The sequence below is a fragment of the Trachinotus anak genome, unplaced genomic scaffold, assembly GCF_046630095.1.
Source record: "Trachinotus anak isolate AG129_WGS33_773 ecotype Australia unplaced genomic scaffold, CSIRO_AGI_Tana_v1 ptg000014l, whole genome shotgun sequence".
Taxonomy (NCBI): Eukaryota; Metazoa; Chordata; class Actinopteri; order Carangiformes; family Carangidae; genus Trachinotus; species Trachinotus anak.
Genome location: NW_027273865.1, coordinates 17,483,801 through 17,500,815, shown reverse-complemented (window position 1 = coordinate 17,500,815; position 17,015 = coordinate 17,483,801). Strand labels below are relative to the sequence as shown.

Below are 17,015 nucleotides of genomic sequence, written 5' to 3'. Positions count from 1 at the left end.
GGTTGTCTGCTGCACCAGCATGCTTTGTTTGTGTGTAGTGGTAATTTCTTGATTTTTGACCACTGTTTTCTTAAGGTGATAGAGTGTTACTGTTTGAGAAATCCCAGGGAGAGACACATTAACAATTGCATATCCATAAAATCTTGAGCAATTACACAATACACTATAATCTATCACACAACTCCTAAAACAAAATTGTGAATGCGTGTGAAAGGAAACACTACCTAATATCATAACACACCCTATCACACCTTGTCATCATAGAACACTGAAGTCTATTCTTGATTTCAAGACCAGCGTAAGACTAAAAAAATTCAACTGTTGTTGAATTTGAGCTTTTTCTGAGCTTTCAGCCACATTTCATGGCCTTCTTCAGCAAATCATTGGTCGTATGTCACTAAGTGTTACCACGTGACTAACGTTCCACAGTGTTCATTTCGTCAGTGAAAACTATGTTGAGAAAACTTGGTGATGACCCTTTTTTCATGACGAAAATGAGGCAAAAACTAAATGAGAACTGTGATGAAATACATTGCATGAAAACTAAATGATAAGGTGAGAGACAGATGGATGGACAAATGAACTAATCACTGTTTTAATGCAAATCTTATTCAGGTACTCTAGCTTCTGATTTGTAAAACAGTATCTTCTGGCAACCAAAATACCTCACAACCATTAATAAGAAACATCTTGAATTCAGTAATGTTCTGTTTCTGTCAGTAATGTTATCTGACGCTAGCAGTTCTTGGGAGAAACAGATGAATCTACAATCTACTGAGAGTTAGACAAGAGGCAGCAACAAAACAGCTGGGAGGAACAATGAATGAACTATCAACAGCTCACTATTTATACAAAAATAAGCTAAGGTAGTATTATCAACATTAACATTCCTTTAGTAACTGTCATTAGAATGAGTGAAGTTAAACTCCAATGTCAATGGTTCAGATGATCAATCTGAATCTTCCTAAAAAACTAGTGTACATTTAACACTGTCAAATGATGACACCTCAGCCGGTCTCATTTGCTGATGACAACCTTGAGTTATGGTTGAATGTACAGAAAAAACCAGTAAGTAGACCTTACGTTCATATGATTTTGTCAAAAATTTTATTATTTTGTCACATATACATTATATGTATATGTGTCACATATACATTATATGCATTGTCTTGCATAGGTGAATAGGTGTTCTCCATGTATCTCTAATTTTGTTCTTTTCCTGCCTGTGTCTCTTCTCTTCTTTTCTCTTCTCTTGTCTTCTCCTTACCTCTCTCCTCTCTTCGCCTCTCCTCTACGTTTCCATGATGCTTATTTTCATAAGAAGGAATTCTGCTGGTCTCGGCACTGCTAGTGTCACTGTGGTATGTATTCTTGGGAGGGCAGCCAAGGCTAAACACACATACACCATATCCATTCCTTTCCTTTCAATAACTAAACACACACACACACACACACACACACACACACACACACACATGCACACCTCGCTAACCACTTCATTTTCTGCCCACCTGTTTAAACATAGCAGTGTGTATATGTGCATATGTGTGTGAGTGCTTCCTCACAGAGAGGCCTATTGTCCTCCAGGCTAAGATGTGTGTGCTGTGTCATGAATTGGCCCGGCAGCCACAAGCCCACTGCTGATTTTAGCTTAAAACTAAAACACTGGACCTAACATAACATGTCCACCGACAAGAAGTAGCTGAGCGTCGTGGCTTTGGTGTTCTGAGGATCAGGACAAGAATGTGTGTATCCTGAAAGGTGCGACACAGAAAATATTGTCACACAGTGGAAAATGTGAATATTGCCTTCTGCAGAGATGGCAGTTTGGAGAAGAGATGGTTATTGTGAATATTTAAATGGGGAAGGGGATAAGGATGGCTGCAATAGGCAGCAAATTGATATTTGTGTTCTCTGATGATATATAAAGGTTGTACGTATGTGCTTTCCTTTGAGATGAGCTGCTGGGTCACATAACTTTAAACCTGCTATAATGGCAATGGAGAAACATTAGCATATCCACCTGATGAATGTAACTCCAATAGTCACTAGGGAGTCACATAGGAGGCCTCTCTAGTTGCAAAGTGCTCCACCGTGGTTACCAGCAAGTTACTAACTTTGTCTGTCTGCTGTTTGTCCGAGGCATCCAAGATGTTCCACCTTGACTGAAGTACAAAAGGATAATTCATCAAAACCAAAACTGTTCCTTAAACTGCTTTGAAATGTGCTGCTTTGAGATTTCGATGACTCTACACATGTAGAGTAATGGGCTTGAGTGAAACTATGACCAAAATTGGTTTCAAACTGGCAAAAGACATTACTTTACTTTTCAGTTTACATGTACCCATTCAGCAGACACAACAGAGACTTAGCCTACAAGTGAGGCAACCTGGGTTACAGAGTCTTGCCTAAGAACACTTTGGCACACACACTGGAGCTGGGGATCAAACCGCTAACCCTCAGTGGACAACTGAGCCACCTTTGGCTTGAACAATTAATATTTGTTGCTTCCAGGTGAAAGATATGAACCATAGTCAATCATGCTATTGAAAAGGAGGTTTTTTGATCACATATATATTGATAGAAACTGATGTGCTTTATGTGCTGTACAGTTTAAAACCAAACACCTCTGCTCTGCTGATGTTTGAAATATTAAGCTAGAAGGCCTTTAGGTCACCCATCTGTTGTTAATAAACACACTGACGCAGTGTTAATTCATTTTCAGAGCACTTTAAGAAAAGGACATAAAAACAGGAAGTGTGAAGTCTAAAAGGAGAAGCATGTACTGAGTGTGATTGTGAACAGGAAGTGTGCAATGAACATGTATAGGCCAGCCTGTTGTGAAAGATGTACTTAATAAGACAAACAGATGTGAAACTGTCTGAAGGGACTTTCTTCTTCTGCCCAACACCCTGATCCAACCAAGTGCAAGTGCGGTTTATAAAGTAAAATAGAACAAAACGCTTCAAATCTTAATTTGACCTATTATACCAAAAACGTCCCACAACCTGAACAACATAGGTTGTTCATTGTTAACCTCTAATAACAGCCATAGGAAGGTCTCCAGGAGTGGGCAGCATGCATGACTGGAGGAGAAATATTGATTAGGTCTCAGGCTAAATTAATCTTAATCATCTGGGAGCAATAAACAAGTAAGAGTGCTTTAACTGTGTATCAAGATTTGGGGTGACAAAATCGTAAAGCACAAGACAGACTGATGTTTGACTGGAAAGAAAATAAAAATAAGTTTTTGCTCATAAAGCAAAGACAAGAATATGGTGAAACATGCAGACTATGTTCTTGATAATGTCAATAAATACATATATTTTGGCCTGTTGTTATATTGATTTTCACAGTATTATTAGTTGCTTATAATAATAACAGGGTTCAGTGGCGAGGCATGACTCTTTTCAGCTTCAAAAACACCAGCCCTGTTATGGTATCTACAGAAACACTTATATCATTGAGAATTGAAGTGATTTGTGTGACTATAGTATATTGATGCACCTTTCATGTCTTAATGAATTAGGTCCAGTCTAATTTATAACTTAACAGGTGAGTGCCATCAAAGTTTTAAAACTTTGTTTCATAACTGCGCCATAGCCAACAGGAGCTGTTTCTGATCTTGGTTTGTACAAACTCATCTAGATTCACTTCTTGTTTTGTAAAATAAAAAAGTGACAGCAATTAAATGAGAACATATGCAATAGCTATTCTTGCAGACCGGTACATCGTATGCTTTTCACCTTGGAAGAAATGTCTTTTACATGCAATGTTTTATTAACATCGGTAATAATGTTCAGATTCTGCCTATGTCAAACAAAACTCTCCATGTATGACTTTAATGCAAATCAAAATAACATTTTAGTATTGAAATACGATATGGTCCCCTGAGGCCTTTCTGATAGTAGTAGGGGGTTTCAAGATGCATTTGAAGCTTAGTGAATGGTGTTCCTGCGAATCTTCCAGATCTACCTCGAGTGTGCAGTCTCACCAGCCAATGAAAGTAAAAGTTGAGAGAGGAAGAGCGGAGCGAAAGAAAGAGAGAAGTGGTCTGGAGGGCTGGTACACGGGGGAGTTTAGGGAGTTTTTCTGCCTTGTCTTTCAAAGAATTTACCAATTTCTATCCCCACTAACCGTCCTCCCTCCTCCTCCTCCTCTGTCTCCTCCTCTCGTTCCCTGTGTTTGCGTCACAGCAGTCAAGTTGGATGAAATGAGGGCAGGAGGAGGAGTGGATTGAGCTCTGTAGCTGAGGAATGTGGCAGAGAGAGAGAACATGTCTATAAAAGGATAGCACTTCCACTCTGCCGCTGTGATGTCACTACTCAAACATTTCCTCCGACTTACTGACGTTGCTGTTTCTCCTTAGTACTCTCGCACCCTCCTCTGCCTCCTCTAGCTAAATAAACAGGTAACCATGGAGGTTAGCAGAAAAAAGGAATGTTTGTTTTGGTGCTTGGATGGAGAAAATGATTCATCTATATGCACAGCAGGTCGTGGCCCATTGTTGTCACATGAAAAATACTACAGTCTGCTTTGTCACCTTTTTAATTCATTTAAACATAAAAGTTGCATCGTGCGTATTTTCATTTATAGCTGTTCACTTGAAATACACAGAAACAGATGAGAGGCTTGATCATCTCTTGCATTCTGCTGACTGACTGCCATACTTGAGTCATACTCAAGATTTGTTAATGATCTGGTGATCTGCACTGATAAAACATCATGAGATAAACAGATTCTGTCAGTAGCTTCTGTCAGTTTTGTGGAAATTTACTTTGAAAAGCGACCCAGATATTTGGGGAAAGAAATATAATAATTAGTAATAATTAGTCATTCATTAACACAGAAACTCTGAATTGCAGTTAGTGTCTGATATTCAAACAGTGTGCAAGTGTAACTTTAGATAAAAGATAATGAAAAAATAAAGGTTAGCCAACCTCAACAAGTAGCGCCAATTACAGCCAGTATCAGTCAATCAAAGGAAGATATTTCTTATTAAATTTTTTGAGTGGTGTAAAAATAACTAGTAAGTATAACTAGCAAAATAAACAGTAATGTCTTCCCAGATCAGAGTAATTAAATTTAAAATAGAAATATATGTATACATTTTTGAAGTAACATTCCCAAATCCTTAATTTCCTCAGTTATTCAGAGGTAACTTTTAACCACTATTACACATACCAGTGCTGTGTCCCACTTATCCCCCCTCCACCCCCCTCTTGCACGTGAATATGAATCATAGTGGTGACTCAAAAAGACTTCATCATTAAGACCGCGCTAAGCATCATGGGAAACCCATGACATCTTGAACAGTAGAGGGCAGTAAGGCAAAATTAAAGTGGACATGAATTGAAGTGCTCTCAAAGAAGTAGAGGAGTAAAATGTGAGGCCTTTCACACCTTAGCGCTCGTCTCTGTAGATTCTTTCCATCTTCCATATATCTGCTGGTTTGTGGTCATCACTTGCATCTCTTCGAATGATGTTGTGGAGTTAGTTTACCACTCTGATCAAGGCCACTTTAAACTCCCGAATCTCCCTAATGAAGAGGGGGTTTTGAGGCGAATATTGGGACGAAGTTCAAATGAGTATTTCAGGGTGCATTAACCCCTTGGATTTTTATCTCTTCCAAGGAAAAAGATGTGTTGTTTTCCTTTGACCCAGTTAATACAGGAACGCTTACATAATGCACTCCTCGTCATTCTCTGAATGGTTGACGAAGGTTTGGGGTTAAAAGATTACTCAACCCTAGTGCTAATCTGCAGGTTATGACAGAAAAAGGGGGAGGAGAAAGGGAGAGGTTTTTAGGAGAAGTAAGAAAACCAAGAAGGCTGAAATCAGCCTGCGCTTACGTATACACAAGAAGGCATGCCAACACACACAGGTAGACACACATCAGCACATTTTACAGGTAGAAATGGATGACTATGTGTGGTGATATCCAGCTGCAAACAGATTACTGACAGAAACTCTTCTCCTTTTACCTCGTGATAAAACCAAATTCACACTCGTCACCACTAAAAGGCTATTCCTTGTGAAGGTTCTTGTGTTATTCTTCTTTTTTTTTTTACACTTTCCCCTGAGTTGTTGCCATTTACTTCTCTATCACAGTCTGTTTGCAATTATGACTTGTGTGACCTGTTTTGTCCTTTTGAAACCGTTGCTTAAGTTTCCTTGGATAAGAATATCTCTCTGTCTCCTTCTCACCTTTACACTACATATATAATATGTAATTGCTTTAACAGATCTCCACCTAGGTTTGAACTTTATCTCTAAAGTGTGTGTGTGTGTGTGTGTGTGTGTGTGTGTGTACAGTGGTCAGGATCAGGTGACAGCAGCAGCTTTGTGGTTGATCATTAACAGTTGCACAGAAAGTGGAGGTAATGTTAGTCTTGTGTTAAGACTGACCTGTTGCAGTGATCAGATCAGGTTTTTAAGCTGATATGAAACAAATATAAAACAAAAAAGATGAGTAATAATTAAGCAAATATTTAAAGTACTGCCCAGAAAATTAAACTGTGATCTTGACATACTTTGTGTGATCTTTTAATTCTTTTTCTAATTAATTTGAGCTTGATTCCATGTTATCAGTGCTTTGACTTTTCCAGATTGAGCAGCAGATTCTTTGAGCACATATTTTCACATAAATCTAATATTTGACTAATCTGACTAATATTTTGACGAAGGGTAATACATTTTAACTTGTTGGCAAGCTGTTTTATCTCTACAGCAGTTTGGTGAACTTTAACCAGTCTGCACTTATAGTACAGGCTGGGAAGTTAATATTTGTGAACACACAAACACTGATCCCTTCTTTTTGTCTTGGTTGTTTACACTTTGTGGTCATTGTCCATCGCCATAGCAACACATCCTGCCACTGGTCCAAAGGGGAACAAGGTTTAAAGACACAATGCACAGTAGTAGCCATGGTGTACACTGGTGTAGAAGCAAAGACAAACAATATGTAGTAGACGTGGTTGAAAGCACCTATAAGGGTGTAGTTTGGTTCCTTGGTTTGGACTAAAAAAAAAACATTGCATGCATTGTTCCATTTATGCACTGGTATATTTTGTTTTCACACTGACCTGTTATAAACCAGCTGAGCACTAAAGACATGGACTGAAATGTTACTCGCAGTTTTCTGACTGTTCCTGTGATGATGCATGCACAAAAGCAAAATGAAGTAATAGCAGGTTATGAATACAATCTGCCATATGCAATAAAGGCCAGGTAGAGACAGAGGACAGAGGTGAAGTGGTGAAATGGGATGGGTTGGGTGGACATGGGGGGATTTAAATAGTGACTCATGTATTGACACTTGAATGTCTTCTTTCACTTACAGCTGGCATGTACAATATGTATGCCAATGTATACTATGTGTGTCTACTGCTCGACGGTTCAAGCATTCTTTTGTACAAGTTAATATATGTATTAAGGTCAGTATCCCATTGCTATGGCAACCCACCCTTTTCAAATTTTATCTTAAGTCATAAAGTAATAAATATTGATTACAAAATCATAAAAGGGGAAATTGTTGTCAAATAAAAAAATGTCCATGCTAGTTAAGTGCTCCTCACTTTTCATTGAGGACCTGCCAAATGTCGGACAATACGGCGCAAGACACCTTTGTTCTAACGCTGAATAATGAGGAAAATCCCCAAGCTCACATCTTGACATGCTTACTCGTTACAAAGTGTTACCAAATGATCTTGCATAATTGCAGTATTTAGGAGACTGGAAAGCCTATAAATTGTGTAAATTTGCTTATTTTAGCTTCTCAATTCGTACAAGTGTCACATATCCACAGTCGCACAATCCTGTGGTCGGCCCACCATGTGTTCCCACCACAAACAAACCACACCAGAGTTTGTGTGGAAGTGGATCGTGGCCGATGACAGTGCTGAAACCAGCCGAAATGAACCAGAATGAACCAGAAAATACAAGAGTTTATTTGAACTGGACCAAGGAGCTGAGGTATAAAACCAGATTTCCACAGTATACACTTATGATGTTACAGAATATGAGAGAGTAGTACAAGTTCCTAGGAAGCAGCCACCCCCATTTCTCCCTATTTCTTAGGCTGTGAAGTTCTTAAAAATCTGCCCCCACATGTTCCTTAGTAATTTGAATCAAAAAATCTTCCACAAACAGAGACTTCCAGAGCCGTATTTAGCTCCACGAACTGCACAATCCACATCTGGCAAAGTTACACTATCATGTCTCCTGCAAATGATCATCTCCTGAATAATCCAGTCAAGAAAATCCACAAAAGTCTAAACAGCAGAATTATTTTCATGCACAGCAAAGATTAGTCATTGTACAATGTTGTAAGTGCGAACCGTACAAAATGTTTCAAACTATTTCCCACTAATGCAACATAATTTTCAAACTTTTCTTTTGTTTGTTTGTGTGTTTCTTGGTAGCTGTGGGCCCTTAACTGTAACAAGTTTATTTCTTCTCTTCTTTTTCCAGATTGCAGCCTTGATACACAGAACTCAGTGCTCTGACAGTATGGGGGTGGTGCCCGTTGTGGCTGGTTGCTCAACACAAGCTCTCATTGGGAATATGAAGAGGAAATTGCAACAGGGTATTTTCATGAACTTCTGCTTAACTTGTAAATGTGCCTTACACAATCCAATGTCTGAAAACAAATGAAATCTTTCAGGGTCTGAGCCACGGTCTACTGAGCTCAGAGGTGATCGATTAAATCCGCTGAAAGCTGAAAATTTCCAGTGCAGAGAGTACATCAAGTGTAACCTTAAACTGTATCTTAGATAAGTATTTAGTGGAAAATTAGAAAAAAAAGTAGTGTTTTGATTTGACGTTTTGATTACAGCTGTTAGTCTTTGCTGATACATTGGCTTTACAGATTTTGGGATTTTCCCCCATTTATCCCCATTGTTTTAGTCATTGCTTGACAAGCATTAAATGAGGAGTGTCTGTTATGACTACAGTCAAGTTGTCCCAGGTGGGCTATTTTCAGCCATGACCCACCTGGGTCTGTGTAGAGATGTTGATATTTATTTATTTATTTTTATTTTTTATTATGCATGATAGGCAACATAACTGGGGGAATGCTTGGTGATCAGTGATGACATTTACTGATTGTCTGGAGCAGCAGAATTCATTCCTCCTCCAGCCACATTTTTTATCCAGAAGTGGCTTCCTGTTTGGTATCGATGACATTTAGTCCAATGAAAAATTGTCTGGAATTTCCATAATGTTTTATATTTCTCAATCATAGAGCTTTGGTGCCTGTTGCTTGACCTACTTGACACACAGGGTGTTACACCAGCTTGGAGTATCATGTATAACAATTATCAAAACATTGCAGCTGCTACCTGGAAATGAGAAGCTCTGTGATGGTGTGTGTATGTGACCTGATCTAAATACTGCAGTGTATACACAACAGAGACACTGTATGCCACAAAACACAGTAGGAGAGGCAAACACAGGGGCAGGCACTCAACATGCGGTAGGTTACTCCTGTTTCTGATGCTTGTAATACAACAGAATAGCTATATGAATACATACAAAGTCTTACATGTGAAGTGCAGAAATGTTCCTAACGTCTGTCCTTATGATGAGCATGAAGCTGACATATGACATCCTAAATAATCCCGAATCAATTCACAACCCTCAGGTGAAATCGTCGCCTTTGAAATAATCTATTCATGATTTTCTGCCACCAGAAACAATTAAAACCAATTACCATTTCTCACATAGGGCCAATATTGTTGACCTTAATCAATGCCTCAATTATGTTGTATCTGAGTAAGAATCTAACCTGCACATGTGATGATGCATGTTATAATTAACTTTATAATAACTTTAAATCATGTGAGTGGGTGAGTGGACTGCATGTTTTCTTCAGGAGGCATGCTTAGATGAATAAAAAAAAAAAAATAAAAAAAAAAAGTCAAGAAGAACAGCATACATTCATTTCTTTATTCAGAAATTTATTTTGTCCCTTTCAGGAAATTAAAAATATAAGATTCTCTTTTTTACTGCTTTTTCACACATTGGTATTTCACAGACCTTGAAATATTTGTCCATAAATAAAATACAAAATACATTTTTCTTTTCATTAAACACAAATAAATATCATAATAAATATATAAGTTTAACTTAAACACAAGGCGACCAATAACCATAAGGAATACTGTGGTGTTAAAGTCCCTGAACCAGGTTGTCAAACAAACAGGGGACAATAAAAGATGGGGTGCAACTCACAGAATGTTTAAAGAAAAAAAAAAAAAAATCTCATAAAGCATGTCAGGATACAGATCTAAACTCACTGACAAACGTTTTTCTGTTAGCACACTTTGATCTTTGAGCAATCTGAAACTCATCTTCGCTTGCACCCCAGGTCTCAGAAAAATGACATGGTTACACACATTCACCCACACATGCGTATATACAGACACACATACAAGCACACACAGACACACACAGAGCAGAGTGAACTATGAAGCTTTGGTTGAGTGCTACTGGGAGATTTGACAGTTTCTCCCATTTGAATTAGCTGTAAAGTGCATATCACAGATTAAATGGCATCAATGACACACGCCAGGTCTCACTGATTAAGGCTACTGAATCAAACATACTGTTCATGGCACTGAGAGTTAATGCCTATGAGACAGGGAGAATCTTTAAGGCACTGGAATTAATGGTTGTCACAAACAATTTAAGCTAACTATGAACCACGTACTGGTACTGTCAAGACCTGCAGAGGAGTTAGTTCCAATGGAAGACCACATACAAAGGTCCAATAGGCTACACAATTTTTAGTATAAAAATAAAGTCTGACAACATTTGGGTACTAATCTCAGTATGTGTAGTTTGTCCAAGACAAGTTCCATTTTTATAAACATAAATTAAGAACTTTTAAGTGTTATTGTGTCATCTAGAGCTGATCAATTCTGGTTCTGAAGTTAAGTCCAGACAGACAGACACAGTTCACTAAGCGTCAGTTCTCTCCTTTTCGTTCCCTTCGGATCCACTTAGTCAGACAGGGACAGACGTTCAAACACAGTGAGCCTCTTGGTGGCTGATCCATCGAACGTTGGAGACTCGGTTCCACTGGAGCCTCCACTGGAGCTGCTGTAGCTGTCCTCCAAGGAGTCCTCAGAGGAGAAGCGCTGGAGTCCAGCAGGCTTCATGAATGCTCCGTGGCCTCCAGTACCAGGAAACAGCATGCTGCTGTCCTTGTGGTGCCTGTCCTCCTCTTCCATGCTGGTGAAGACTCTGCTGTTGTTGCTGTTAAAGTTATTTCCATGGCCACACACACAGCATGAGGCCTTTGGCTCCAGGATGAGAGGAATGTTGTGGATGTCTCCAGTGCTGGCACGGGTCTGATGGTTGCCAAACTGGAATGCTGCTGTCTCCCGCTGCAGAGAGTCGGCAAACACTGGGGAGAGGAGATCAGCAGGAGGTGGAGATACAGAGGGAGCACGGCTGAACCCCATGTTAGGATCATTGAAGGATGAAGGGAATGATGGTGGAGATGAGCTGCGTGAAGAGCCCAGGAACCCAGCAAAGCTGACACTCTGGCGGAGCTGGTGGCGTGGATTCTGAGCACCGGGAGCTGTGGAAGTTGGCTGCCGCTGATTAGGGAAATTGGCAGATGTTAACGGACCTCCGCTGATTTTCTCCTCATGGATGAAGTGGCAGCGTGAGCCATAGGGGCAGTAGCCAAAGTTGTAGAAGGTTCTGCAGGGCTCTGTCTTGTACTTGGGGTGGCGGTACAGTCCTCTCAGCTCTGCCTCACCGTGGGCAAACTGGCACTTGCTGCCATACTTGCAGCTGCCGGTCTCCTGGAAGCCACGGCACAGCTCAGTCTTGTAACGGTTAGAGGACACCGGTTGGACCTGGGCTGGGAAGGTAGACGAGGGAGGGAAGCCTGGTGGTGGAGCCACAGTGGTACCAGAAGGGGCCGAGGGAAAAGCCTCCAGGTTCTTCAGCTGTCCAAAGGGGGAGAGCAGGCTGCTGCTGGACTCAGTCAGGCTCATGGAGCGGTCGGGTCTGAAGGGGAGCTGTTTCGATTTGGAAACGGGGCCCTGGCTCCAGATATTGGATGACCAGAAAGGGCTGCCATTTTCGTCATTGTTAACATGCTCAGAGCTCAAGCTGTGGCTCGAGGGTTCAGAAGGGGAGGGGGGAGAGAAGAAGGAGGCTGACCGGTTCAGCCGACTCTGCCCTGGGACTTTTAATTGAGTCTGTGTTGGGAGTAAGCCATCATCCAGGCTCAGCTTCAGAAAGTTCTGCTGGAGATGATGAAATAGTTAGACTTCCATACTTGTTACTTATTATTTACTAATTCATCATTTTCAAAATCAACTATTTAGATCATGGGTTAATATAAGACACTGTTCATTTTCTTAAAGAAGAAATGACATTTTCAGAGTTTGCATAGGAAAACTGTCAAAACAAAGTCATTCTAAAGGCAATAAAAAAAAATAAAAACAACAACAACTCCGCTAAATGTTGTAGAACCATTATCTGCCATTTACATGCAATCATGAAATACAAACTAAATGAAGGTAATTGCAGTTCGGCTGTTTTCTGTTTCTCTGTTTAAATATACTGACACTGGAGGATAAACAACCCAGCACAGTCTCCCTGCCTTTTCCCATTAGCTCCGTAAACAACAGAAATCTTGTAGGTTTCTCTGTCTGTGATTCTCAGAGGAATAAAACGAGCAGGAGTAAACAAGAAGCACAACCCAACCCAACTTCGTGACGCCTTTCTTTTTTCTTTCCAAAACACACACTCACACACACATACACGAAAAAAAAACAAAAAAAAACAAAAAACAAACCAAACCAAAACAAAACAAACAAAAAAAAAAACACTCATTAACTTCGACTCACCTTCGTGAAGATGTCGTCGAGCATTTCGGACATGCTGTACCTCTTTGGCCAAAAGAGAAGAGGAAGATTCAGCTCCAATCCAGAGTTTGCTGTTTGGTGCTTGAGTCCAGACTGAACGCAGATTGACGCTTTGACGCGCTGCTGCCCGGGTTTTATAGCAGCCCTCGAAACCTCCCAGCCTTTGGGAGGAGTTTCCACTCGCTATGTTCCCGGATGACCCTCCCTCCGAGACAAGTTTCATAGTGAGCTCAGAGATGGGCGGGGAGTAAAACAACAACAACCCCCAACACTCCACTCCACACCCCCACCCCCCCCCACCCCCCCCCCCACCACCAAAAAAAAAAAAAGAGAAGAGGAAGAAGAAAAAGAAACCTGTATATTTTTAGCTTGCTGGGTGAAATATTTAAGCTTTATGGGCATGTGAAAGCAAAGTGGTTATTTACATAGCTCACATGCAGGCTCTCCATTTGGGAATATAGTATTTTTATGTTTATTCTTATTCTGTACATGTTCATTCCCTCTCCACAAACAGTGATATATCACTGCCGCTCTGTGAAATACTTCAGCATCAGAGGCACCCAGATGTGAAGTGGCAGAGTGAAGACTGGTTGTTTGTTTGGCCCTGATCTTTTTCGTCCTGCATTAAAAAGGAGAGCAGGGTTTTTCTGTACTAAACACCTGAACATGCACCCAGACACGTAATCATATATTTACAGTATATACATTCCTATGACTAATGTGTTGGTTTTCAGGAAGTGTTAGACATAATCTGCCCCTTAATACATACTGTTACACGTAGTTTTAGAGTACCACAGACAAGAGACAATATGTTGCTGTATATGTTGTTTACCAGAATACATACAGCTGCATTTCCCCTTATTTCCTTTGGTTTCTGTTATGATGGCAAAGAATATTCAACCAGAGCACTGAAAGAGTCTTTAAAGTCTTCCACTCATCAATAGAGGTATTGAGACAAAGAAAAGATAGAAGTGAGTAAAAATAAACAGTATTAATCTGAACATTTGAAGAAAGTTCTTACATATCTTTATGTATTTATGTATTTATGTGGACCTGTTGTGACTTTACTATGTTTTTGTGTTGTAAGGTAAACAACTGGCTATTTCAAACTAACTAATCCAGCAGCTATACTCTCTGAACACTATGTTTTCATTTTTTTTTTTTTTTTTTAAATGAATCTCACATCCATAATATGATTTACTGCAAACTGTCATGTCAAAGAGTGCTTTTACGGGAAGATTCACACCATCATCCCACTTTTAACTTCATGGCCCACAACGGAAATAAGGCTGTCACTCTTCATCTTCAAATGTCAAATGAACTTCATAAACAAAAATCAAAAATTTTATCACCAGAAGACTATATTAACTGATGTGTTTTTCATTAGTGTCTAATTTAGAGGAGCATGGCACCCTTCCCCCCATCCCGACCACGTATTACAGTAATATCATGAGCATGTGTCAGTATGTGTTATGTGATACTGTCTTATTTTGTAACTGTACACACTCTTACTAAGGGTTATTTCCAAGAGTCACACATTACAAGGGCTGTTTCTACCCAAAATTCACACTCTTTTCTTGTAGCCTATAAACACACTTATAGTATATTAAATCAATATTAAAGCTTGTAATAGCTTTATTATCTGAGCATGTGACCAAACCTGTGTTGCTGTGTGCTGTTGATTCATTAATTACATTAGAGATTATTGTGATTTCGCCGTGAGTTATGAGGGAACCTGGAGACAAGAGCGATACAGAAATATTAAAAGGAGTCCCCTGACCTGGTGAAACTAACATGAAATAAATACATTATTTAATACATTATTTAATGTTAGTATATATATAGCTTCTATATTTTTTCTACAAGGCAGTGCTGATATCAGCAAATCTGACAACATTATTTTCTGCGCTGCTACTTCTGCATGTGTCATCCACTCACATGAGTCATCATCACTCCTGGCAATGACAGCGCATACGTTCTAATAAATGTTGTGCAAGTGTAGAAAATATGCAATGCTAAGTGGTAACAACAAACAACAAAAAACAAATGAATGGTGTTACCTGTCAGGTCTGCCAAACTTCACCTGAGGCCAAAACACAAGAAGGGTGCATGCATGTATATTTTTTAATATTAAGTTTAAAAAAATGTCATTTGTCTCACTAAAATGCAGGTATGAAATTTTAATTTAGCTCCTGGTAATGTTGGTAAAATGGTAAAATAAAAAAAATAATAATTTTGCCTGATTTTTACGTGTAAAGAGTCGCATTCCAACAATTCCACAACAGGCAAATGCTTATACTTGTGCTTACACTGTTAAATTATTGATGCATTAATAAGGATTTGAATATTGTAGGTGGCTCAGGTGGCACCGTTAGTTTACCTACTTCACATGCTCCATTTGTGAGGTCATCCTTGTTTTGAATGTTTCAGTTTTATTGTATTAGTAGTGAATTTTCTACAGCTCCAACTAAAACTAAAACTATAAAGTCTCACCAAATGTAAGCGCACAAATTAAGCAATGGGACAGTAACATTAAATACAAAATGTAAGTACATATCATAAATGGATTATGTAAGTTCCCACTTCTGCTTTCAGGAAGACTGAGGCACGAGACAACCATAGTTTCACTGCAATTTACCGCTAGCAGACGTTCTCCCTCTCCCCATATACTGTATCCTTACATCATAACTCTCCACGTGTGTATTTGTCTCACTAAAACACCAAAGCCTTGAATTTTCTGCTTAAAATTTTATTTCATATTTATATGGTTAACTGGTTCATTTTATTATCATTATTTTATTTTTATGATTCACCTTTCTTTAAATTATGTTGTGAAGAGGGTTTTTTTTTTTTAAACATTGTTGTATAATATGGATTTTTTTTAAAAATATATTGTAATGGACAATAGACTGTGAACATTCACGTTATAAATGTAAGAAGCTTCCAGTGAGAATTGCACCCACCGTAATGTGCCATCACCAGGCAGAGGCTCACAGGCCTCTTATGCAGACAGGTGGACACACAGGCAGGTTGACCCAAGCCAAACAGGCCTCTCATGTTCAGCTTTTAATATCTGCAGCTAGATATAAATAATTTACCTAAATATAAACCTGACAGCATTAGATACTTTGGAAAATATATTATGAGGCTGTCTCAAGGTTGTGGAAAAATTCTCCCGGTCTTTCTAACATTTCCTCAGATTTTCCCCAAGCTGGCCCAGAGGTAAGGGAAGCAAATGGTTGCAGTGACATGTGTGTTTGTACTATGTGTTTCTGTGCTTGCTTGCTTATAACGTCTGTGTGTGTGTGTGTGTGTGTGTGTGTGTGTGTGTGTGTGTGTGTGTGTGTGTGTGTATGTGTGTGTGTGTGTGTGTGTGTGTGTGTGTTGTGGTTGCCTCGCTCTACTTGTTTCTGTTCTGCCCCTGCCTCAGTTGCATGGAAAGTCACTCTTAACAGGGTGGGGCACACATTAAGACACACACACACACCCACATATACATGCTCACACAAACACAAGCTTAAAGCAGCATTCCTGCTGACGGTGGCTCCCAGGTTGTTGTGCTTTTCTTTTTTTTCCCTCGGTGACTAAGTGAGTGAGTGCTTCATGCCAAGTTTTCCACTGGGGGTTTTTTTTAAGCAACATGCCAGTGTACATGGAGCTGCTTTCTAACATGTCTGGACATGATCACACATTGCTGTGTCAGTGATGTTTTAAAACAGAATGTAAAGTATGAGGGGATTGTGGGAAAATGTGTAATATGAGAAATGGAGGAAACAGGTTGGAGGCAAGGCTGGTACTGACCCATAAACAAAAACTTGACAATGGTTGAGGCGTGTTTAAAGAAGACATGTCTAAGTATGTAAGTGAAAGACAAATGTCATCTTTACATGCTACAAATTAGCATGTAAATTAAGGAAATGAATTTGCAGTCGTTACTGTAAAAATATTCAGCACAGAGAGAAGTAGATGCTATCACTGGTCATACAAAATACATCCTGCATCCCTATAGTGTGCTTGCACAGTGTCACTGTGCACTGCGACTGTGTAATGTGAATGGGCTGTATGGATGGATCATTAACCAAAACAGGCTTGTGTTTATCAACCACGTAGTATCTGCACGCATCG

General features: G+C 39.5%; 1 protein-coding gene across 2 annotated transcripts; it reads right to left on the bottom strand.

Moving 5' to 3' along the window:
• Positions 1-9,927: 9,927 nt before the first annotated feature.
• LOC139631796 (mRNA decay activator protein ZFP36) lies at positions 9,928-13,032 on the bottom strand. 2 transcript variants are annotated; one of them, XM_071496347.1, is made up of 2 exons: positions 12,873-13,032; positions 9,928-12,266 (listed from the first exon to the last, which is right to left on the bottom strand). In XM_071496347.1, exons 1-2 carry the CDS (start codon positions 12,903-12,905, stop codon positions 11,004-11,006), a joined length of 1,296 nt encoding a protein of 431 aa, XP_071352448.1. In that variant the 5' UTR covers positions 12,906-13,032; the 3' UTR covers positions 9,928-11,003. The 2 variants fall into 2 exon arrangements, with proteins under 2 accessions (XP_071352448.1, XP_071352449.1); XM_071496348.1 differs by having other exon boundaries at positions 9,928-12,263; positions 12,873-13,031.
• Between the last annotated feature and the right edge of the window lie 3,983 nt (positions 13,033-17,015).